General features: G+C 40.9%; 1 protein-coding gene and 1 long non-coding RNA gene across 2 annotated transcripts in view; one reads left to right on the forward strand and one right to left on the reverse strand.

The window, feature by feature from the left end:
• LOC139077814 (uncharacterized) overlaps nt 1-10,839 on the reverse strand; it is a 54,113-nt gene extending 43,274 nt beyond the window's left edge. Inside the window, exon 1 of the long non-coding RNA XR_011530333.1 lies at nt 10,641-10,839. This is a non-coding gene — a long non-coding RNA (uncharacterized lncRNA). The remainder of the gene's footprint in view (nt 1-10,640) is intronic.
• ANKRD55 (ankyrin repeat domain 55) overlaps nt 1-25,971 on the forward strand; it is a 96,274-nt gene that overhangs the window by 17,164 nt on the left and 53,139 nt on the right. The window contains 3 exon segments of the mRNA XM_008515876.2: nt 9,702-9,824; nt 15,243-15,373; nt 19,377-19,486. Coding sequence (XP_008514098.1) covers nt 9,702-9,824; nt 15,243-15,373; nt 19,377-19,486 — 364 coding nt within the window.

Genomic DNA, 25,971 nt, shown 5'->3' on the forward strand with positions numbered 1-25,971 from the left:
AACCTGTTTAAACATGGGTAGTGATGAAGAGCACACTGGCTCGCAAGGTAACCCCTTCTAGTTTGGAATAGCTCTAGTCATTTAAAAGTTTTATTTATTCCAATTTCCGCCCATCAGAATGAGTGCTGCCCTCTGGAACTACAGAAAAGAAGTCTAAACTCATTTCTAACTTTCCCAATATTTGAAAACAGCTGTCATGTCCCACTGAGTTTGCTCTTCTCCAAACTAAACAAACTCTGCTTCTTTATATATTCCTTACCTTATGGAGTCCCAACAAAATGGCAAATAAACTGCAAACAACTTGTCATTTCTGGAAAATGAAAGAGGTGAGTGGAGTAAAACATTTGATTCAGAAGAAAGCAAGGGAGATTGGAGGGAAGGTGGTCAAAATAACAATACTTGGCTTGCTTTTCAACTTCCAAAGACCAGGTAGGCCAGCACAATCCTTCATAAAATCCACATAAGATTTATACCTGCCTAATTGCCAAGGAAATTCTTGACACAATATTTTAATATCAAGGAAATTTCCACAAGATTCCAGTGGGTGAGAAAACCCATTGAACATGCATGCTACATCAGTCAATCCATTTATGACACACATACTAAAGGCTCTATGCATTAAAGATTGAGATCTTACTTTTTAAGAATCAGTAGTATTAAAATGAAAGTACATTCTGCGAAAATGCCTTCTAGAGAGGCATCATTACTGCAGTTCAACACAGACATGCTGCTTAAAACAGCAAATTCCCTTTCCCAGCACCACCCCCACCTCCCCGAACCCCTGGCCAATAGAGATGCTAATCATGAAATGGCACTCACGGGTCAGAAGACTCACCCCCGAGGAACACAGTGATGCTGAGATTCAAAGAAATGCAACATGTGTTGCATCACAATTCTGGTTATGAAGAAAGATCTGATTGTGGTGAGATATTTACTCCTGAGATAATATTGTTGCAAGACTTCCTCCCCACAGAATGAAATCCCTTCTTTTCCACTCCTACAGCATGAAGGGGACTTTGAGTATTTATTCTCTCAGCTGGTACATGCAGAAATCTTGAATCTATTTTCCTCTTTAAAATGTTAGGAGGAAAACTTTTTCCTCCTCCCCTATGACTGGCACGTTATAAAACACTCTTAAAGCCTCAGCCAATACACCCTAAGGGACTAGAGGGGAAAATAGGAGTGATAGCAAAACGTTTGAGCTCACAAAACCTCTACAGCCTGCTGAGCAAGGCAGAGGGTCTCATTATGGAAAAGAAGACAGAGGGTCCCACCTATGTCACAGTAGTGATATTGATAACTGACATGCTCTGAATACTTTGTGCCGGGCATTGCTCTAAGCACTTTACATGGATCAATTCATTTAGCTCTCAACAGCCCTAGGAGGTAAATACTATTCTTATGCCCATTTGACAAGTGAAGAATGAGAATAGAGAGGTTAAGCAACTCGCCCAAGTCACACAGCTAGCAGGTAAGTGGTAGTGCCAGCAATCAAACTCTGGAGGCTGGGTCTCTGTGCCTATGCGCTTACCATTTTTCTATATTGCCTCCCTGTGTGAATGCTATGTGTCACACGATGTATATGATGAGTCACATGAAACTAATTTTGTTTCAAGACCAGCCATCTGTATCAATGAACTTAAACTTGTTCCTGCATGGCCAGAGTGTTCCAGACTGGCTTTTAGTTCTACCCAGCAGAACTGGCACCATCCTGGTTCAGGGCCGAGGTCAAGGCCCAGAGAGACTCTTTATCACCAGTGGGTGGCAATATTGTTACATGGAGCCGTTGGGGTACAGTGAAGGCCTGGCACCCTCCGTAAAAGTGGAAAGGCTGCCTTATGGATAGGTCATTCCAGGCAACCCCCAAAATGCAATTTCTCTACCATCCGCAAAGCATCCAGGATCACACTTTCAGAATCGAGAGGAATCTGAATCAGGAGAACACCCAGGAAATGATTCCTCGAAGGGATTCTTCCTCTGTCCTGCCACAATATCCCTGGTATAGCTCAGTCATAAATTACACATGTGACTTCCTGCTAAGGCATGTCTTTCTTAGGGACAGAGACTCTATAGCCTTTATACTTGCAATTTCAGTCGCCTGTGGGAGATGTTGAGGAAATGGATGAGTAGTTAAATTTCAGTTCCTCAGAGGCAGTCAGTCCCACGCCGTGGAACAAGGTAAGAAAGATCTGCAGAGCCCTCTGTAGTTGACCAAACTGAATCCAGACTTCATGGGGGACTGACTCTAGGGTGGGTTCAGCCAGCCAAGGATCGTCAGAATAGAATGAACCAGAGAAAGCGTCTCAAGACCATGATGGTCCGGGCTCTGGCAACTGCAATATGATCTATCCTTACATTGACCTGGCCCTTCCACAAGGCAGTCGCAGCTTAAGCAGAACAAGCGTCAAGCTGACCTCTGGGTAATTTCAACAAAGTGGTCCCAGGAACTGATGCAGTCAAGGGCTTTCCCTAGAAAATAAACCAAGGATAGAGTGACTATATGAAACCCTAGAAGAGGAACCTGCATTTGTATCCAATGTGAGAAGCTCTAAGGAAGGTCTTCGACTGCAAAGCATTTCTAGTCTCGTGTCCTACGTCTGAAATCCCACTATTAAAGAGCTAGGCCCTTGGGATTAGGTGGATGATTTATGACACATCCAGACATCTGCTAGGGGTTTTAACCATGAAAAATAAGGCAAATAGATGATTTCAAGAATGTCTATCCTTCTAATTTTTAGGTAAAAAGTAATTAAAAATTTAAAATATTGTAGCTTTTTAAAAAAGATCTAGGTTATTTATAAAAGTCAGAATTAGAAAAATATATTTTTTCTTTTTCAGAACTCTGTCAGATATTAAGGACTTGTTTTCTCAGTTAGGAGCACACTAAGCTCTCTATCCTTTTAGTAATAGCATATTAATGTAAGGCTAGTGAGACACACTCCTCTCTCACCACTGAAGGAAAAAAGAACAGTTTACTTTGATGGTTATAAAAAAATATTAATTCATTGTAGAGGATTTTGAAAATATCGAAAGTTCTAAAAAAATCAGAGATCATCTCTATTAACTTTTTCATGCATGTTCTTCTAGTCTTATACATATCTCATATATATACATATACATACATGATTTTTTATAAAATATAATCTACCTCTGTTCACATGCTTCTTTCTTCCTATTTCTTTATGTCTCTTTTCCATTTTCTCTACTTTCAGTCTTTTTCCCTTGTGTAAATTCTGGAATTTTTCTTTATGTGCTTATACATAAGTCTGTTTAATTTTCACAAAGTTAGAGAGGCAAGAACCATTCAAACCTTGATCCTCCCCTAAGGTGAATGGAAAGAAAGATAGATAGGTGGTAAATAGATAGATGGTAAGTATATAGATGATACTAGATAGATATGTAGATAGACAGACAGACAGATAGATGCATAAGGAAAGAAGGAAGGAGAGAAGGAAACATTTGTGTATTGTTTGTTTATGTAGATCTTTCACATATCTTAAATGGTTCTGTGAGCTTTGGTAGACAAAATTTTTCTTACCTCATTTTAGATTCCACAGGGACCATCAGTCACCTTCCTGGAGCTGTTGTTTCTACATCCCTCTTCCTCATTTCCATGGAAATTCTTTGTGTAGTCTTAAGTTTAGGCCTAGTTATTTGCATTGACCATAACTTAAATGGGCTGTTTCTACACAACTTCTACAGAAACCCCTTCATGTTTTCTGTTTCCTGGTGGCTCTGTAGTTTAGTAGGGTATCTCAGGGCAGGGAGAAGCTCTGAAATACACTCTGTTCTGCCTCACACATCTTCCCTTCCCGCTACCTTGTGCTTCACTTTGTGTCTGAATTCCTTTTATGATACACTTCTTTGGTGGCCACCCAACAAGGATTGGCCATCTTCAATGACAGGAAGCTCACTACCTCTTGAGGTGACCCAGACATTTTTACAGTGTTCTAACAATTCAAATACCTGTCTCTCTGTTGCTCTCACCCACTGCTGCTTCTAACAGCTGGGGTTTCACAGAACAATTTAACCATCAAATGGTCTGCTTAAAAGTTCTTCAAAAAACGATTCTGTTTTCAGTTGTGTCAAAAAAAATAAAATACTTAGGAATAAACTTAACCAAGGAGGCAAAAGACTTGTACACTGAAAACTAAAAATACTGCTGAAAAAAAATTAAAGACACCAATAAATGGAAAGACATTTTGCGTTTCATGGAGTAGAAGAAAATATTGTTAAGATGTTAATACTACCTAAAGAAATCTACAGATTCAATGCAATCCCCATCAAAATTCCAATGATGTTTTTGCAGAAATATAAAAATTCATCCTAAAATTCTTATGAAATTTCAAGGTACCCCTGTGAGCCAAAACGATCTTACAAAAGAAGAACAAAGTCAGAGGTCTCACACTTCCTGATTTCAAAATATAAAGTTACAGTAAACAAAACAGTGTAGTACTGGCATAAAGACAGACTTATGGATCCATGAGATAGAGCTGAGAGTCTAGAAATAATCCCATATATTTATGGTCAACTGATTTTCAACAAAGGTGCCAAACTATTCAGAGAGGAAGAATTGTCCTTTCAACAAATAGTGCTGGAACAACTGGACAGCCACACACAAAAGAATGAACTCAGACCCTTACCCTAACATGATATACAAAAATTAACTCAAAATGGATCAAAGATCTGAACATAAGACCAAAAACTATAAAACTCTTAGAAGAAACCATAGGGAGAAACCTTTACAATATTGAATTTGGCAATGATTTCTTGGATATGATGACAAAAGCACAGACAACAAAAGAAAAAATAGACAAATTGAACTACATTGAAGTTAAAAGCTTTGTGCATCAAAGAATACTATCAACAGAGTGAAAGGCAACCCACAGAATGGGAGAATATATGTGCAAATTATCTATGTGGTAAAGGGTTAATATTCAGAATATATAAAGAATTCCTACAACTTAACAACAAAAAAAAAACAACTCAATTAAAAAATGGGCAAAGGACCTAAATAGACATTTCTACAAAGAATATATACAAATGGCCAATAAGCATATGAAAAGATGCTCAGCATCACTACTTATAAGAAATGTAAATAATAACCATGAGATTTCACTTCACACCCATTAGGCTAGCTACTATTAAAAAGACAAACACACAGAGGCAGCCCTGATGGCCTAGTGGTTAAAGTTCAGTGCTCTCTGCTTCAGCAGCCCCAGTTCAGTTCCTGGGCGTGGAGCCACACCTCTGGTCTGTCAGTAGCCATGCTGTGGTGGTGGCTCACATAGAAGAACTACTTCTTCTTCTCAACAAAAGAATTGAGAGCAGGATCTGGAAGAGATATTTGTACACCCATGTTCATGGCGGCATTATTCATAATAGCCAAAAGGTGGAAACAACCCAAGTCTTCATCACTGGATGAAAAGATGAACAAAATATGGTAAATACATGTAATGGAATGTTATTCACCCTTAAAAAAGAAGAAAATTCTGAGACATGCTACAACATGGATGAGCCTTTTAGGACGTTATGCTAAGTGAAATAAACCACTCACAAAAGCATAAATACTGTTGATTCCACTTATATGAGATTCGGAGAGGAGTCAGATTCATAGAGACAGAAAGTGGAATGGGGGTTTCCAGGGTCTGGGGGGAGGGATGAATGGGGAGTTATTGTTTAATGGGTCAGAGTTTGAGTTTTGAAGGCTGAAAAGAGTTCTGGAGATGATTGATGGTGATGGTTGCACAACAATGTGAATACAGATAATGCCACTGAACTGTACGCTTAAAAATGGTTGAAATGCAAATTTTATATGTTTTTTACCACATTTTTTAATTTAAAAAAAATCTTCAAATATCTGAAGGCTACTGTCATAACCCCAAGTAATAATTTCGAGAGTAAACATCTATTTCCTTCAATTGTTGCTCATGTGACATGAATGAAGTCCATTCATACCCCATTCTGGTCACTCTCCTCTGAATGTTCTCCAGCCACCTATAGCCCATTTAATTCATGGGCCATAGACCTCAACATGACCCTGATCAGTTAACATTGGAACAGATCTATTACTTCCCTCAATCTGGTTACTAGACTGTTATTAATGCAGCCAGAGTTCCTACTAGTTTATTGTCACACTGTTAATTCCTGTAGAGCTAACTGCCTAACTAAAATCCTGAGTTCTTTCCTAACGTGCCACTGCTAAAAATTTTTATCAATTAGAACTTTTTCAGTGATTAAAAAGAAAAACAAACACATAAAATCTATGTAAACTGACTTAAGCAAAAAAGGAATTAAATGGCTCATGTAAATATTCTAGAGACGGTGCTGGTTTAAGGTGTGGCTTGATTCAGGAGTTCAAATGATGTCTGCAGGTATCAGTTATTTCCTTCTCATAGCCCAGCTCTGCTTCTCCTTGTATTGTCTTCATTCCTAGGCTCCATAAGATGTCTCCTAGTAGCTCCCAGTTCGTGGGTGTAGAACAAAGAAAGAATATTGCTCTCAGCAATCCCAGTCAAAGTATCATTACCTTTCATGGGCTCTGATTGGGGCACATCCCTGAATCAATCTCTGTGGCCAGGATAACGCTAGTGCTGGGTGGCTTAGTTCTAGGTCACATGTTCTGCTCCTGAGCAGGGATGTAGTCAACTCCACTGAATTCAGCCCATAGGCTGAAAGTGGAGAGGAGGCGTTCCCTACGGAATAGTCAGGTTAAGATCCCAGCAGGGTGAGGGGATGTTAGGCAACAAAAACTACAGGTTCAACACCCTTTAATTAGTTCAACTGGGTATTTTATGGACTAAGAGACATTACCCTACGTTTATCCCTATTAAACACACTCTTACTAGAATCCTTCTGACAAAGTTATTTGGGGATCCTAATTCTATCAGGCAGTATTCCTTGTTTCTCTCAGCTGGATGTACTCAACAGTATGATGAATGTGCCTTACAGATTTTATTGCACCCAGTGATGACAGGTTATAAACATGTTTATATAACATATATATGTTATATATTATATACATATAACATATATAAACAGGTTATATAAGATATAAACAGGCTATAAACACAGAGTTCCTCAGCCATCCACCAGCATCTTCCTTCTAAGATGACACCACCAGCATCTTTGGATGGGGTCATACAGCCACATACCAGGCCCATCTTTGTCCTTGAGCCTGGGCCCTATTTCTTGTGCCCAAAGATATTGTGAGCAATTGTAACAAAATGTCTAGACTCCTGGGAAGGTTTCTAATAGAGAGTTAGTGTTCTATTCAAAGTGTGGATTCTTTATCTGGCCATCATCAGAGAAACCTTTTTCTCTACATGCCCCAGATTTCAAATGCTCTCTAAACATGCAAAAAAAAAAGCAACAGGAGTAGTAGCAAAGTATATACAGGCTTTACTATGTGCTTTGCCCTGTTCTAAGGGCACATAGGATAAAATATTAACTCATTTATTACTCACAATAAATTATGAGAGAGGTGGCTGTCATAATCAGCATCATCTCCATTTTAAAGACAAGGAAACTAAGGCCCAGAGGGGCTCATTGGCCCAAATTTATACAGCTGGTTAATACAAACCAGGACTTGAACCCAAGGGGTACAGCTCCAGAGTCCTTGCACTTCCACAGAAGTGGCATTTGACCTTGTTGTCCCTCACCTCCCACTTCCAGCCCTCAGGACAATGTACCGGTGAGTATGTGTTGGAAACAACAACAAACCTACCGAGAATAAATCAGGGAGCAACCACTCACTTTACAAAGCAGTTTGTTGTCATAAGTGAATCATTTTCAATAACAAGTTTCTTCTGGGACAGGTCAACTGCTTAAAAAATCATTAATGATTTCCCAGAAATACTGGGACACATAAACCAAGCCAAAGTGTTAGGACCACTGCCAACCACAGATTAATTAGAACTGTAAAGTATCTCGGGCATAATGTCCACATCAGTAGAAAAACACAACTTCAAAAACTTTTCTTACATCCATATATTTTCCCTAAACAATTGCTTGCTATGCTTAGGGAAAAAACACGCGTTGAAGCATTTGTATAGGTAGAGGGGCTCGGCACAGTGTCTCACAGTGGGGCCCCCTGTAAACAGAACTTGCCTCCCAGCATTTCCAGTGCTCCCCTGGGCTCACTTGACCCAAAGTGTTATTGTCACCTTTAGGAATACTGTTAGTGGGTTCAATCACACACAGAGGTATAATACAGGGTGCTACCAAACTCAAAGGAGTTGCATACAGCTCCGTTCCTTCTGGAAGCAACATGTTATGAAACCCCAGATGGTTCAAATCAAGGGGCTTTCAGAAGAGACTACATACAGAGATGTGGCAGCGTTGAAAGAACAATGTTTATTACCAAAGGGAGCCCAGTGAGAACTGGTGTTGGCGAGGAGGAACCTGCTGGTGGGAGAGAAGCATCTACTGCTAGATACGGCACCAGGGGAAGGCAAGAAGAAATGCCCATCTCTCTCTTCTTCCCACCAGTCTCCTGCCAGTGCCTCCCACAGCCCAACCAGAGAACAAGGCGGCCTGGGAGATGCAGTCAGCAAGGGTTGGCCTTCAGGGTACAGAGCAGAGGGGGAAAAGGGTGAAGAGTGCATCTGGAGGACAGAAAATGAGGAGCACAATGTCTCTTTCGAAGGGGGGTAAACTGGGTCATTGAAAGGAAAAGTAACATGTTTCAGATCAAAAAGGGAAACCCAGAGCCAACATGAGGGCCCCACTCCCCTCTCTAGTCTCACTGATTTCGAGAAGCCTAATGCCTGGAGAGAATCATAAAATCTTAGAAGACATCTAATCCCTCAGGCTCCTTCCCTATACAGTAATTAGCCCTTATCCACAGTTTCGCTTTCTATGGTTTCAGTTACCCAGGGTCAACTGCGGTCTGAAAATATTAAATGGAAAGTTCCAGAAATAATTCATAAGTTTTAAATTGCACACTGTTCTGAGGAGCATGATGAAATCTCCTGCCGTCCTGCTCCATCCTGCCTGGGGTGTGAATCATCCGTTTGCCCAGCGAATCCACGCTGTATATGCTACCAGCCTGTTAGTCACTTAATAGCCAACTTGGTTATCAGATCGACTGTCCTGCAGTATCACAGTGCTTGTGGTCAAGTAACCCTTATTTTACTTAACAATGGCCCCAGAGCACAAGAGTGGTGACGCTGTAAATTCAGATATGCCAAAGAGAAGTTGTAAAGTGCTTCTTTTAAGCGAAAAGGTGAAAGTTCTCTACTTAATAAGAAAAAAACCGTATGCTGAGATTACTAAGATCTATGTTAACTTTTATTACAGTGTATTAATTGTTCTATTTTATTATTAGTTATTGTTGTTAATCTCTTACTGTGCCTAATTTATAAATTAAACTCCATCATAGGTATGTATGTAAAGGAAAAAACATAGTATATATAGGGTTTTGTACTATTCATGGTTTCAGGCATCTCTTGGGGGTCTTGGAATGTATCCCCCCCAGATAAGGGTGGACTACTGTATATGGCGACATTACAACATGGCCCACAGTGATCCACCTTTCTTCAGAAGTGCTGAGGGTGCACGTGATCAGGATGACTCAGCCTTCTGCCTGGATTCACAAGACAGGTTTTCATGACTCACTTGTATGTGAGTGACGCTTTGAGTGCTATTTGCTCAGTGAATTTGCTCCACACACTAAGTGTGTCTCTGTTTGATTCATGAAGGTGACTCATCAGAGGAAGTTGATCTGACCATGGTTTATCAGGCAGCATCTAATGGAGATGTCAATGCTCTGACTTCAGTGATTCGGGAAGACCCCTCCATCCTAGAATGCTGTGACAGTGAAGGTGAGCTATTTGTGCATGTTGAATCCTGCAGAATGTTCTGCTCTATCCTTTTAGAGACGGTCTTCAGAGGGGAGCGATGTTAACAAAATTGTATCTGACAGGTCACTTTGATACTGGACAGACAAGGAATACCCTGCCTGTGACTGTGTGCAGGTCCCTCAGTATTTCTCTACATGAGGTTCTTGAAGACAAATATTCAAATTCTTTTACATCACCTCTTATAATGAAGCAGTTGGTTTGGGTTTGTTTTCAACTTCTTTGTAGGAATGACTAAGTAGAGAGATTAAGTAGTTAGAAAAAGGGTATGGAAAGAGGAGGCTATTTTTGGTAGCAATGGATATTGAGAAAGTGTGACTGTTAAAGCCAGAGAGCAAGGACTTCTGCTTCTGGGAAGATGGAGTAGGCGGGCTTTTTTCTCTATTCCTTCTGCTAAATACAACTAAAACTTCTGACATTGTATGTAAAATAAACATAAGAATACTCTGGAAGGTGGAGAGAAAAGGACAGACTGGCTAGGGCCTTGGGACCCAAGGAATGACATGGCAGTAAATTCCCTGGGTATTCTTCTTGCCTTGCATATCCCAGAATTGGAGTTCAACAGGCACAGACCAAAAAAAGCCCCAACAAAAGCCTGCCTTCTAGCCAAAGAACCAGGAAAGGGACCACATAAGACAGAAAACTGTTAGACAATGAAGAATCTACTCCAGCCAAATACCACAAAAAATACTAGGGCCCCAGCATCCCCCATTCCAGCAAGGACCAAGTGGTGACTCTGGACCTCCACCCCCATCTGGTAACGAGGCCCCCTCCCCCTACCTGTTGGGGTAGCGTCAGAGGAGGCCTTCTTGAGAATTAGGACTTTCACCACCACCCAATGATGAAGAGTCTTCTCCCTCAGATGTCAATGGAGGCCATGTAGGGAACCTGGACTTCTAATCCCGTCTGGCGATAAAGAGGTGGCATCCCCCCACTTCCCCTGTGGAGCAGTGTCAGAGGAAGCCAGCTAAAATGGAAGGCTGAAGTAAGATTAGGCAACTCATAACACAACCCCCAAATGTCCAAGTTTCAATAGAAAATCACTTGTCATACCAAGAAACAGGAAGATCTCAAATTGAATGAAAAAAGTCAACCAATAGATGCAAACACCGAGAAGATAGATGTTAGAATTATCTGACAAATATTTTTAAGTAGCCAGGAAAAAAAAATGCTTCAATGAGTAATTATAAACATGCTTGAAACAAATGAAAAATAGAAAACCCCAGCAAACCAATAGAGATATAAAGAAGAACCAAATGGAATTTTTTTTTTTTTTTTTGGTGAGGAAGACTGTCACTGAGCTAACATCTGTGCCAGACTTCCTCTTTTTTTTTGTACGTGGGACACTGCCACAGCATGACTTGATGAGTGGTGTGCAGGTCCAAAATTGTGAACTCCAGACTGCTGAAGTGGAGCACGTGAACTTAACCACTACACCACTGGGCCAGACCCAAAATGGAAAATATTAAAACTGAAAAATACAAGAATCATAATTAAAAACTCAATGGATAAGCTCAGCAGCAGAATGAGGAAGCAGAGGAAAGGATCAATGAACTTGAAAATAGAACAATAGAAATGAGCCAGTCTGAACAACTGAAAAAAAATAGGCTCTAAAAAAAAAAAGCCAAAACAGACTCAGGGACCTATGGGACTATAACAAAAGATCTCTCACTGGTTTCTCTGTCCCAGTATTTCTGGGAAGTCGTTAATGATTTTTAACTACTCGACCTGTCCCAAGAAGAGCTTGAGATTCCCTTATCATGACAACAAAGTATTTTGTAAATGTTTACAAGATGTTTTGTGAAGTGAGTAGTTGCTCCCTAATTTATCCATGTACTATGTTTGTTTGTTTGTTTTTAAAGCAGATTTAGGGTCGGCCCAGTGGCGCAGTGCTTAAGTGCACACCTTGCGCTTCGGCAGCCCAGGGTTAGCCAGTTTGGATCCCAGGTGCAGACATGGCACCACTTGGCACGCCATGCTGTGGTAGGCGTCCCACGTATAAAGTGGAGGAAGATGGGCGCAGATGTTAGCTCAGGGCCAGTCTTCCTCAGCAAAAAGAGGAGGATTGGCAGCAGTTAGCCCAGGGCTGATCTTCCTCAAAAATAAATTAATTAATTAAATAAGGCAGATTTACTTGTACATCTGCCTTGAGGCTGGAAAGGAAATGAGGGGAGTCAATGGTTAAATACCACTTGCATGATAAGCACAAGAAAGATTCAGACTGATTGGGTTCAATTCTGGTTTGTACTGACTGACTGTGAATGGAAATGAAGATACAGCATACCAAAATCTGTGGGACACAGCTAAAGCAACACTGAGGGAAATGTATAGCACTAAAGATATTCATTAGAAAAGAGGTAAAGTATCAGTCAATAATCTAAGTTCTTACCTCAAGAACCTAGAAAAAGAATAGCAAAATAAACCCAAGGCAAACAGAAGGAAAGAAATAATAAAGAGAAGAGTAGAAATCAATGAAATCGAGAACAGAAAAGCAATAGAGAAAATCAATGAAGCAAGGAACTGATTCTTTGAAAAGATAAATAAAATTGACAAACTTCTAGCACTAGTGACAGAAAATGAAAGAAGTCACAAATTACCACTATCAGGAATCAAACTGAAGATATCACTGTAGACCCTGCAGACATCTAAAACATGATAAGGAAATACAACAAACAACTCTACACACACAAATTTGACTGTTTACATAAAATGAATCAATTCCTCAAAAAAGAGAAACTATCATAATTCATCCAAAAGGAAATAGATTATCTGAATAGTCCTATAACCATTAAGGAAACTAAATTCATAATTTTAAAATTTCCAGAAAAAGAACTCTTCAGGCCTAGAAGGTTTTACTGGAGACTTCTACAAACTTTTAAATAATAATTAAAATCAATTCTATATAATCTCTTCCATAAAAGATAAGAGAAGAAAACTCTTATCAGTTATGTTTAGGAAGCTAGTGTTACTCTGATATCAAAACCAGAAAAAGATGATATAAAAAAATAAACCTACAGACCAATACTCCTTGTGAATATAGATACAGAAAACCTTAGCAAAATATTAACAAATAGAATTCAATAATATATAAAAAGAATTATACACCATGACCAAATGGAGTTTGTTCTAAGAATGTAAATGTGGTTCAATATTTGAAAATCAATGAATGTAATCCATTATATTGAACAGCTAAAGAAAAAAATTGCATGATCATATCAACTGATGCCGAAAAAACATCTGACAAAATTTTACACACATTCATTATTAAAAACTCTCAAAAAAAAAAAAGGAATAGAGGGGAACTTTCTCAGTTTGATAAAGAGTATCTATTTTAAAAGACCCTAGGAGGAAAAAAAAAAGGAGCCTAGAGCTAACATTTTACTTAATGGTGAAAGACTGAATGCTTTGCCCCCAGGATCAGGAACAAAGCAAAGATGTCCACTCTCACTCATATTCAGCATAGTGCTGAAAGTTCTAGCCAGTGCAAAAAGGCAAAAAAAAAAAAAAAAAGAAAGAAAGAAAAATCATACTACTGAAAAGAAAAAAATAAAACTGTCCCGTTCTGCACAGCTTGATTATCTACATAGAAAATCCTATGAAAACCACCAAAAAACTCCTACAACTAAGTGAGTTCAGCAAGGTCACAGTGTACAAGATCAATCCAGAAAAACAAATTGTGTTTCTATATACTAGAAATAAACACATGATAAACAAAATTGAAACCACAATGCTATTTAAAATCACTCAATAAAAAAATAGGTGTGAATATGACAAAATATGTACAAGACTTGTACACTGAAAACTATAAAATGCTGGTGAAAGAAATCAAAGAAGATCTAAATAGAGAGACATACCATGTTCATGGATTAGAAGACTCAATATAGTAAATATGCAATGCTCCCCAAATTCACATACAGGTTTAATGCAATTTCTATCATATCCCAGCAAGATTTTTTTGTAGATATAGATGATTATTATCTAAAATTTATATAGAAAGGCAAAGGAACTAAGATAGTTAAAAACAATTTTGAAAAAGAAGAATGAAGTAGGAGGAATCAGTCTACCCAATTTCAAAACTTACTATATAGCTACAGAAATCAAGACTATGTTGTGTTGGCTGAGGGATTATGGACACACAGATCAATGGAAAAGAACAGAGAACTCAGAAATAGACTCTCATGAATATGCTCAACTATCTTTGACAAAGGTGTGAATGTAACTCAGTGAAAGAAAGCCTCTTCATCAAAGTGCTGGAGCAATTCAACGCCCAAAAGCAAAAAACAAAGAAAGAGAGAGAGTGAGAGTGTGGGAGGGAGGGAAGGAAGAAGGAAAGAAAAAGGGAAGGAAGGTAGGAAGAGGGAGAGGGAGGGAGGAAGGGAGGAAGGAGGAAGGAAGCAAGGAGAAGATAGAGAGAGAGGGAGAAAGAAAAAAGGAAATGTTGCCACTATTTTGGACACAGCACTTCATTGTTTCTTTTATCCAGTACAGATGTCTGAAAGAGTAATAGAAAGGAGAAATTTGGCAAGAAACTGGATCACTGGCTGCAATCTTTCAGTGAGAACAGCAGCCCTGGAATTTATTCGTTCTCAGGGATCTCTGAGAGTCATAGCTTCAGTTCACTTGGAGAAGAATCGCAATCTCAATGTGAATTTCCAATCAAAAGACATCTTAACAAGTCTCAGCTGGGCAAGGGGTCGTGTCTGAGGTTTGGTTTCTTCACCTGAAGGAGTGTGAAGCCCCTGGATTCCACCTCACCAGGCTGGCTTGTTCCAAAAGCTCTGCAAAGTTAATCAGATTGTGTAATTTCATCTCCATTTTTATTCAGGAAGAAAACACATGAAAAACCAAATGCCTTGGCCTAGATTGGTTCCAAAAACAGAGAAGTATTTCAGCCAAGTTAGTTCCTTTTAGCAAGAATTTGTGCAACCCAAGGCTGAGCTACTACCACTGCCCTGTATCACCCACCACCTCCAATGAAAGTGTGGTGGACCTGACTGCCTGGCTGGAGTTGCTTTCCAAAGACCCTTCTAGATTCTTCATTGTTCAAGCCAAGTCAGGATAAACCTGCCTGTTGTGTCCCAAATTATGCTGATTCCCAAAGTAGTAATAAGCAAGTTTTATCAGCAGCACAAAATGTTTTAATCAACCAATTACTTCAAAATTACAGAAGATGTAACCTGGCCAGCAAAATACATAGTTTATATAACTGTAGCAAGGATCATCTTCATGTCTCTTCAGTCCCGTAGAACTCAACAGCTGGGTTTGTGTTGAGGGCAGTTCATTTATCTGCGAAAAGCGTAATAAATGAACAGGGAAATAAAGTCTGCTCACAAATTTCACAAGTCAAACATTTTTAAAGACTGTTGAAATATCTCATTCCAGGATGTACACCCTTGATGCATGCGGTTTCTGGGCGTCAAGTGGACACCGTGAAGCTGCTGTTGAAGATGGGAGCCAATATTAACATGCAGGATGCATATGGCCGCACAAGTCTATGCCTGGCGACCTATCTGGTACCAATTGCATCTGTCATGGGCATTAGGGAGTGGGGTGGGCTAAATGTATCATTATGTGGTCTCACTTGCAGAGGAGTGTTCTTGGATTTATGCAGCCATCCAGTGGAAATAGAACTGGAAGCTTTGCCACCACTTAGAGTTGGTTTCATGGATTTAAGTCATTTGGCTCTTCCTGACAATTCTCTAAGATAGAGGTGATATCACCATTAGAGAAATATTCTTTTCTATCTCAACTGCATCAGAATTTTCCTTGTGACATTTCTGGACACACTTGATACTCCTTCTAGGAATGCCCTCCATTAACACCCTGAGCAGGTAATAGCACTTGAAGCTGCAGTTAACACGGGGTAGGATTAGTTGAGTAGAAGCTGGAGGATGAGGAAGGTGGGGAATGATGAGAACTGGAATGAGTGGAGGCTAGGGAGTAGGGGAGAAATACCAGGCTCTTAAGGGACACCACCAAGCATAAGATTCAACCCACAATCAGTGCTCAGTTTAAAAATTGTGTACATCCAGACCTCATCACATTTCCCAGCATTAGAGCAAGTTTGGTAGGCCTTACTGAAAATCTCCAAGCCTCTCTTCTCTCAAATCCTCCCTGCAACCCTTCTGGGAGACCCCACGGCTCCCGTGCATCCGTGTCAAACAAGTCCTCCTTAGTGCCATGTAAGGGTCATCATTCTCTTTCCTCTCCAATGAGGCTCCTGGAAATCTTCACGATAACCACCGTTGCTGCCAATGCAGCTGCTCACATTTGCTGTTGCTGCCTATTGACAGTGGTGGATTCACGCTGGGCTGGCCCCAGGACGACCTGAAGCTGCCTTCATGAATTAGAACACTTCCCTCCCCCAAACACCACACCTTCCTGCCAAGATCTAGCATAGATTGCAATGGGGCATTGCCCAATTCTCACAGAGATTTTCTTTAGAAGCTACTTTTTCATTTCTATTTGCATGCTCTCTTTCTCTGGGACTCACAGCTGAATCTGGGAAGAATTGTTCCAAGTGTTGGAGTGCTTGTTTTAAATGCAGGTTCCGGGAGTACACCCTAGACCTCCTGAATCAGACGCTGGAGCAGGGCCAGGGTGGTGTGGGAGGGGGGATGTGTCTGCGTGTTGAACCAACCTCCCCAGCAATTCTTAGGCCCACTCCAGTTTGAAAACCACTGGTCTGTGAGTATTCGATGAAGTCCAATATCTCAGAGAGACACAGGACCCTCCCAGGCCCCCTCCTTTCTAGCACATGCCCTGATAACTGCTCTTGCTATGGAGTTTTTTGGTGTCTGAGCTGCAGAAAAGAGAAAAATATGGATTAGGAGATGGAGGAAGGGAGTAGAGATAATTTCTAAAATTGACTGCTACTAGCATGCAGAATAAAGTAAAACCAAGCTGTATTTCTTTCAAAATTCTAAAATTCAAGGGGCCGGCACCATGGCCAAGTGGTTAAGTTCGCATGCTCTGCTTTGGTGACCCAGGTTTTCACCGGTTCAGATCCTGGGCGCAGACCTGGCGCCGCTTGTTAAGCCATGCTGAGGCGGCGTCCCACATGCCACAACCAGAAGGACCTACAACTAGAATATATGACTAGGTACTGGGGGGCTTTGGGGAGAAGGAGGGGGAAAAAAGAGGAAGATTGGCAACAATATTAGCTCAGGTGCCAATCTTTACAAAAAAAAACCCAAAACGTTTGTAGCCTTGATGCCTAACACAGTGCCTGGAACAAAGGAGGCATTCTAAAATGCAAAAAGAAAAAAAATCTAAAATTCACAATTTCACATTTCTTGGGCTAGACAGCTGCGTGAGGGGCTGGGAGGAAGTACTCCTCTGGACCGCAGTGAATAGTAAGCCTGGAGATGTGCCATTTTTGCAGATAGCTCTTTCTAGGACACATTCTGGGGAGCTACATGAGGAAAGTACACCTCCATGACAGCATGTGGCATCACCCTCTTAGTGATGAGCCACCTCTGTGTGGCAATCCAAGGCAGCACCCCTCCCTGGCTCACCCAGTCTCCCTGGGAAGGGTGGGGCAAGGGTGTCCTAGAGATTGCACTGTGAAGTCCACCACTCCCTTCTGGCAATGTTTGAATTCAAGTATTAAAGAGAAACTTGGCAAAGAGAGCACTTTGAAATTAAGTCTCAGTCATAGCTCTAAACTCATATGAACAAACTTACCATAGATGTGTGACTTAGGAAAATCTCTTCACCTCTTTGTGCCTCTTTCCTCATTTGTAAAATGTAATAAAAATAATACCCTAAGTTCATCACAATTGAAGGAGAAGAAGAGCACACAGTAGGAATTACCCAGCACTTAGTAGGTACAAAATGTGTTCGTTGGTTCTGAATAGTGACCATGGGTTCCAGATGTATTCAATGGTTTGCCAATTTCTTTTCTGAAGAAAAAAAGAAAACCACATACACACAGAGTTCCAGGAAATGTTGCAAAATGATAAAAATGTTTCAAACCCTCCCCCATCAGAAGATATGTTTTTGCAAAACTGTAAAAACTTTGGCATTTCTGAAATTTGTCCAGCATAGCTTACTTTTGGGTCTCCTGGTCATATTTTTCCTTTTAATCAGAGAACTTGATGACTAAGCTATTAGCAACTAAAACTAGATTTAATACATTAGTAAACTATGACTCAAGATTGAAAAATAATTCCTTTTACTTAAGACTTAGATATTATTGGTCAAGTCTACAAAACCACATTCAATATTATAACCTATGAATTTTGATGTCCTTTTGTTGAAAGATTTTTTTCCAGACTGTTCAGACCAAAAGGTTCTTTTCTTGTCATTATCTTTCTTCTTCTGCATGCATTGAGTAACATTTTGATTTTTACCGTGTTCCAATATTGTGAGGGAAAATCTTCAGTCTTCTTTCTCATCTAACTGAGTAATCTTGAGGCTTGCCTATACAGGAATGGAGGAAGGTAGGAGAGAGAGTTATATATTCTTCATAATACTAGTTTCATCTATTTATAAGTCTACTTATAACTGAGTGAGTAACTTAAGTGGTTCTGGATGAATGTAGGAGGTATTCTTCTCGTCGTGGTTATCAGTATGGTTGGGTCAGTTATTTAAAGTAATATAGAACAGAAAGGGAGAACCAGTCTGCAATTGTAACTGCCCTTTGAAATGAGAGAAAGAGTGGGAGAAATGACCCAGCTGTAAGTGTTAACCAAGGAGTGGACACACGTGAGATGTGGCAATATCAATCTCAATCTGGAGAGTTACTAGACAGCAGAGAGGCCACACAAAGTTTCTTGGGGAATTCATAGGTGGGTAAAACACAGCCATGGAGAACCCTTAGAGGATGCTAGTGATACCTCATATTCAACATCAGAAAAATAAGTCAACAAGGTGGCAGGGTCCCAGCCATTGGAGTAGGGCTTAGGTTAGGATTCTAGGCATTGGGAGGGGGGCTGACTAGAATAAGCCGGATGTTGTCCTTGTGGTTACTAGAAAGGGAACTTGAAAAAGAGGATGAGGCTTTGGTTATCAGATATAGATAAACTGAGGCATAGAATGGAGGCTGAGACTCAAGAGTGACACAGGAGCCCAATTTTTTAAATTGGACCACAGCATCTAGGTCAGACCATTGACAAGCATGAATTGGAGCAAAACCCACAGAATGAGAGGCTAAAGCTTGTTAATCACCCCCTATCATTTGCCACATTTGTCCCTAGGAACTGAGTATGATACTGGAATACCAGCAAGTGGCCCTAGACATGGGGAGGGGGAGAAGCAGAAGAGAAAGTCTAGGAATTAGTCTGCGTTGGACGTGGTAAATGTCCCCAAAAAAACTCAGGAATCCACCCCTCAAGACCTTCACCCTCTGTTGAGGCGTCTAAATTGGAGTTGTGGTCCTTAATCATTTCAAGGCAAATAAAACATGTTTTTAGCCAAACCAAAGAAGAAAGGGAAAGAAAATTGGAGAAAGTTTATTGGACTGTGTTATACGAGCTTGTGTTACATAATGACGCAGTTGCTCTTGTATTTCAGGGTTGGCTGGAAGGCTGTGTGAGTCTGCTCAGAAATGGTGCCAAGCACAATATCCCAGATAAAAATGGCCGTCTGCCACTGCACGCCGCCACTGCTGAGCCCGATGTGAGGTAAGGAGCCAGGTTCACACGACGCTCAAATTGGGAGGAACCCAACTTGGATTAGAAGGTCATCTAATCCAAGCCTCGGTGGCAAATAAAAACAAAACCCATCCATTTTTTTTGAAGTTGCAGCAGACAGGACCATATCTCAGTAAATCAAAATATCCTGGAAGAATCTTAAACTCTAATCTCTTTCCCTTCCTACTTTGATAAAACCGTTTTCTCTTAGTCTCTGATTTAAGAAGAAATGCTGTTTGTCATCTAAATTCATATATTCATTCATTCAATTAGTCAGTCAATTATTAATTCAATAACTGTTTATTGAGTGTTTATTATGGACCAAGCACTGTTTTCGGCCCTGGCAGTTCAACAGTAAGCAAGACAGCGTCTCTGACCTCCCAGAGCTAACACTCTAGTGAAGGAGTTAAGTGGCACACGAGTGAACAAATAAACTGGATGATTCCAAAGAGTGATGATTGCTGTGAAGAAAAATCAAACAAGGTAAAAGACCACTGAGTAGGCAGAATGGTTAATGTCTGAACTAGAGTCATGCCAACATTTATGGGTTGGAAAGAGGCAAAAGACCAAACCAAGAAGACTGAGACAGAGAGACCAGTGGGTTTGAAGGAAAACCGGGACTGTGTGCTGCAAGAAGCAATGGGAAAAGTATATTCAAATAAGTTGGATGATCAAGAAGGTCACATTTTTGTAAGACCATTGAGCAACAAAGGAAAAAGTTTTGCCCAGACCAAGCGTCTGTGTCTAAATGGCCTCAGTCTCCAATCTTTTGTAAACCTCTCAGAGCAACTGATAACAGCATTTCCCACTGTGGAATCAGCAACATTCTGGACCCTTCCTTAACCTCTGCTGCACAGAACATGCCTCAGACAGGAATTTAGTATTCCCCAGGGCCAGGCCAGAACATGCCTTGGCCAGGAATTTAGCATTCCCCAGGGCCAGGCTGCAGGCCGGCACCACAGGAGGTGCATTCTGGTGCCTCGTCCTCTATACCCTGCATCCAGGACAAAACTAAAGATCTGTGGGGTTGGAGGAGACCAGGGCCTCTTTCAGGTTGACAGGTAACAGGGTTTCTTCATTTCATTCTGTTTCAGACTAAAAGAAAAGGGCTTGGGAAATTCCAGGACTGTTCCCAGCTGAGTGTGGCCTCTTATTATCATTGGATCCTATCCAGGAATAATAGAAAGCTAGGATTTACTCAAAGCCCAACAAAACAAGGAAGTTTAGAGAAGAAACAGCAAGCCCAGAGCTAACAATCAATAGACATCATAAAGCGATGACTCTCTTTTGACGTATTAGGGGAAAAAAAGAATGACTCTTCTAGATAGCCCACAAAAATATTTAGTCACAAAATCATACTGGTTTCCCAAGAGTAATCTTTAGAAAATATGTTTAAAATGTGCCTTTTAAGACTGTTCTCCCTTGATTTACCTGCCTCGGTGGTCATTTCAAAGTCTACCTGATTCTGGAATATAAATGCCTGCTGTAGTTACTAGGGTAATTATAGCTGTTGTAACAATTAAAACCCTTGGAGCCGACCTGGTGGCGCAGTGGTTAAATGCACACGTTCCACTTCTCGGTGGCCCACAGTTTGCCGGTTCGGATCCTGGGTACAGACATGGCACTGCTTGGCACGCCATGCTGTGGTAGGCGTCCCACATATAAAGTAGAGGAAGATGGGCACGGATGTTAGCTCAGGGCCAGGCTTCCTCAGCAAAAAGAGGAGGACTGGCAGTAGTTATCTCAGGGCTAATCTTCCCCCCCAAAAAACAATTAAAACCCAAAACTTCAATGTTTGAACACATTAGAAGTTTAGTCCAATGTAGGTGGTCCTGGATGGGAACTCTGCTTCATATGGTGATTCATGGACCCAAGCTTCTTCTGTATTATGGTTCCACCATCCTCTAGGATCACAGAATCCTCTTTGTTCAGCCTGCAGATGGGGAAAGAGTGTAGAGAAGCCCACTTATTTCTTTAAAATCTCAGCCTGCAAATGACAAAATTCACTTCTGCTCACATTCCATAAAAAGCACTAGTCATTTGGCCACACTTGGGTATAAGGAGCGCTAGGGAATATAGTCCATGACCAAGAATTCGCCTCCTAGCAATGAATCTAATCCAAGAAAGAGGGGCATGAATTTGGTGAAAACTGACTCTGTCAACAAGCCATTGCACCTGAAGGGTGAACTAAGCCTTGTCAGTCAAAATCACACTGAAGGTCAATTTAGTCAGTCACTTAGGCTCATCATCTGAAATCAATGCAGTAGTAAATTGAAAACCAATCCAAGTGTACTTCCCCTTTTGTGGACTTAGTCTATTTCTTATTATGCCCAGCAGTGCCACTAGACTAGTGTCTACATTACATCACTGTAACTGAGATAACAGAGTTGTGGCTTCTCCTTCTCTAGAAATTGTATGTAATGACCCAGACACCACCTTCGGAAGAGCTGGAGCCAGAAAAATAAACATCCTTCTGTGTGCTGATGCTATCATTTTATTGTCCTGAGAGGAAACCTAGCTGATTCTGGAAGATAAAATCGTGCTTTAGTTACGGTAATGCAAGCTGCTGTAACTAGTAAAACCCAAAGGTTAAGATTAACTGTTCTAAAACCAAAATCATTGGTTCTGATAAATGTTCTCCAAAAGTGAATTGGTTAACCTTAATAACCATATAGCAAATCATCTGGTTTGGTTACTTAGAGAACATTTCAAAACTGGCTTACCTTAAAGGATTCCCTATGGAATTGCAGTGCTTAAAATTAGGGATTTTATCATTGCCTGATTGAGAAGTTTTATGGCCATGGCAGACTTTGACGACATCTGCATTCACTGTTTCAAGCAGAAACTAGCCAAGTCGTACTCTGTAGCAGAGACGTTGGGCTTCAGTCGCCCATTGGTTTGTGTGTCAGCATGAACTCAGAATTGTTTTCTGGGGAAAAAAATCTTGGTCCCACTTGTGGGTACTTCCTAATCTTACAACCACAATGCAGAAGGGAGTGACTTTCTATTAGGCCATGCAAACCTATTTGACTGCTTCATTTTCCTAAGTGGACGCAATTTTCGGCCAGCTTTGCTGACCACTAAAGCATGTAGGTCTACACTTACAAAAATAATCATGATGACAAACAGTGCTGATTATTTACCGTGTTCTGCATGCTTTCCATGTACTGTCTCATCTAATCCTGACCACACCTCCATGTGGTAGGTAATATTTCTATCTCCATTTTATAGATGAGGAGATGGAGGCACCAGGAAGATAATTAATTGCCTAATACATGTGTGAAGATAAGTAACTTGCCCAATGGGTCTGCTGTGCTCTCACCATTGTGGACCTCATAGAATTTATTTTAATGGCTACATTTTGTCATTAAGCCCTTGGCCTACACTGAGAGGCCTTATGAGAAACAGCCTTACAAAACTCCTTATTGTCTCATTGTCAGGAAATATTTTGTTCATTACAGCATCCAAAAATCCTTTATGAGAAACCACAAGAAAAACTTCTAAAGGAGGCATGCTGTGCTTCTCCTAAGAAGTTATTTTTCATTTTTACTATGTGGACAGTGTGGCATATGATTGTGTTTCTTTCTTTGCATGTTTAGAAAACTCAAAGCACAAATTGTGTCCCACCTCCAGCATACATGTAGGACCACGATTACACCTTCTTTACCTTGCCCTTGTTTTCTTTTTACCTAGGTTCTTCACTTGTAATCTTGTTTTACTATATGTATCTGAAAACTACCTAAAATCCCTTTTGGATTGTGATAAAGGGTGGCCATGAGTGCCAGCTCAGGAGTCAGACTGACTGAGTTTGAATTTGGCTCCATCTCTTGCCTACTTTATTGTCTTTGGCAAGTTAACATGTCAAGGCTCAGCTAGCTCTCTCTTCTAGAAAGTAGGGATAATACAGCACTTGCCTCACTGGCAATTACATAGAAGTAAATGAGAAAATGTGTAGAGAGCACTGAACACTGTCAATTGTCAGTGTTCAGTAAGTGCTGGTGATAGTGTTGATGGTGATGACGATGGAAGATAGAAAGAAATAAAGAAACACCATAGATCAGCGCTGAAGAATGAAACCCTGCTACTGCCACCCCACCAGCTCTCACCCTGGCCTTCTTTACCTTAGAACACACAGGTCCACAAAAAGTGTGTCCACACATACAGGCGCCTGCACATGTAGTCCTGCACCCACCGACCTGCGCACACCTTTATTGCAAAGGTCGTCAGGGTATGAGCAGTGCTCCTTTTGTATTGGCCCTGGGACATAGAGCACTGCTAGACTTTAGAACCCAGTGAACATCAAACTCAGCCATTCAGTTCCCCTGAAACTCCCTTCCCTATCTTTGCACACACATCTGTATTTCCCCCTAATCGTAAGCACTTGTACGGACTGGACCGCTTTTTGGCCTTTTGCTCAGGTATTCATACTCCTTGTAAAATCCATTAACCCTTAGGTTTCCAAACAGCATGCTTCTTCCAATTTGTGCTCACTGGAGCCTATTCAGAGGGAAGCCTCAAACTGAAGCTGCTTATAAATAAGCCAAAGGGACACTTCAGTTAGCCCTTTGTCTCCAGAGGAATTTTGTTCTCTGATGGAAACAACTCAATAGCAAACCAATCAGTGCCAATATACAGTCTTGGCTAAGCTGCAGCACAGTGGGGCTGCAAGCTGCTGCAGGGACGAGGGATTTATAATTATAAACATGAAGGCAAGTTGGATGGACAAAAGTAAAGAAGCGCAGTTTCATCTCACGATTCCCCTTCCTGCTTTGATCCCTCAGCTTCTCAGCAGGTCCAAATTTTCTCTCTTTCAGCTCCCCATGGGTTTTCTTGCTTCCTTGGCTGGAACATTCAGAGTGTGCCCGTGTGAAAGAGGGGGCATAATCATTAAGACAAAGCTCCAAAGAGCACAGAGTTGTGTTTGTACAACGCTGCACATGCTAGAGTTGGAAGGCAAGCAGCGATTTCCTCTGAAAGCAGCCACAGGGCTCTCTGAAGGTCTTTTTCATGGTCTCCATGGTTACCAGCAGATTTTTTTTTTTTCCTGCCAGAGTGCCAGCAGCTCTGCCTCTTTTTATCACCCTAGACTACAGCCAGAGGGAGGAAGGAAATCATTTCTCTGCGGTCCTGTTCTCTAGTTATTAGGTGATGCGTTCTAACCTGTGGGTGGATGTTTCACTACAGCGTACTCTCACATCCAGGCAGCTTCAGGGATAGGAGGACAGGAGGCTGGCTTGGGGATCCTTTTTCCTACTCATCCCTGGGCTGGCCAGTTCCAGAGCTGTGAGCCCAAGGGGCCAGCTAAGCAGAGAAGCTCAAGGAAATAAGCTGCTCGCCAAGATACATCTAGCTGTTCTCTCTCTGACCTACCAATCACCTAATGGCAATCAGGGGACCCCAAAATATAAAGTGTAGGAGCTTTTAAAAAAATCATTATATAGAATTTATTATGGCATATAAAGTCCATTCTAACTGCTTTGGATGCATTGACTCAAAGTCATGATGAATCTTTTAAGAAATAGGTGTTATTGTTATCTCTATTTTGCAGATAAGAAAATGTAGGTACTTAGAGTTTCATAGCTTGCCCAAGGTCACTGGCTGGTTGGTGATGGAGCAGAGATTCCAAAGGAGGCAGTCCGGCCCAGCATCGGTGTTCTTCTCATTCACCACGCTCCCTGTCTAGAAATGTTCCTGCTGTGCCTACTGTCCTGGGACCAGGGGTGAGGTGGGCCTTATGCTGCTGCCTGGGCATCTGAGAGCAGGATGGTTTGAACTGGTGCTAATAGGAGATTGGGCTGGGGTTTTGAGAGAAATACAGTCATGAACTACATGATCACATTTCCATCAACAACAGACCACATGTACAGTGGTGGTCTGTAAGATTGGTACCATATAGCCTAGGTGTGTAGTAGGCTATACCATCCAAGTTTGTGTAAATACTGTAGGAGAGGAAGAAATTTTCCTTCACCCTTCTAGGTTCTTCTGGCTGGTCTAAAAATTAAATTGATATGAGATAGATTAACAGAAGAAAAACAAACAAAAAGTTTAATAACATGTATACATGGGATAAACTCAGGAAAACTGAGTAACTCAACAAAATGGCCAAAGCCCTCACCTTAAATACCCTCCTCAGCTAAAGACAAAAGAAAATGTTGGGGATGGGGAGAATCAGGGACTTCAAAGGGAAGGAAGGCAATTCACAGGTAGGTGAAAAGGAACAAACGTTTGGAAAACAAGTGTTTGGCCACATAGAAACAGAAGAACACAGGGAGCCCCACAGACAGGCTTTTCTCAGTTCCTGCCTGTCTACCACCTAGTTCATGTTATGCTAAGGTGATGACACTTCCTGAGACAGGTTTTTTTGTCTGAATTCTTTTAGTGAGTTAAAGGGGAGGTAACAAGAAAAGCTTTTTGAGGCTTTTGTTTCTTAAAAATAATCAGCCTAAAATAATCCTTTTGTTAAAGAGAGAGATTTT

This window comes from Equus przewalskii, chromosome 20 (assembly GCF_037783145.1).
Source record: "Equus przewalskii isolate Varuska chromosome 20, EquPr2, whole genome shotgun sequence".
Classification (NCBI taxonomy): Eukaryota; Metazoa; Chordata; class Mammalia; order Perissodactyla; family Equidae; genus Equus; species Equus przewalskii.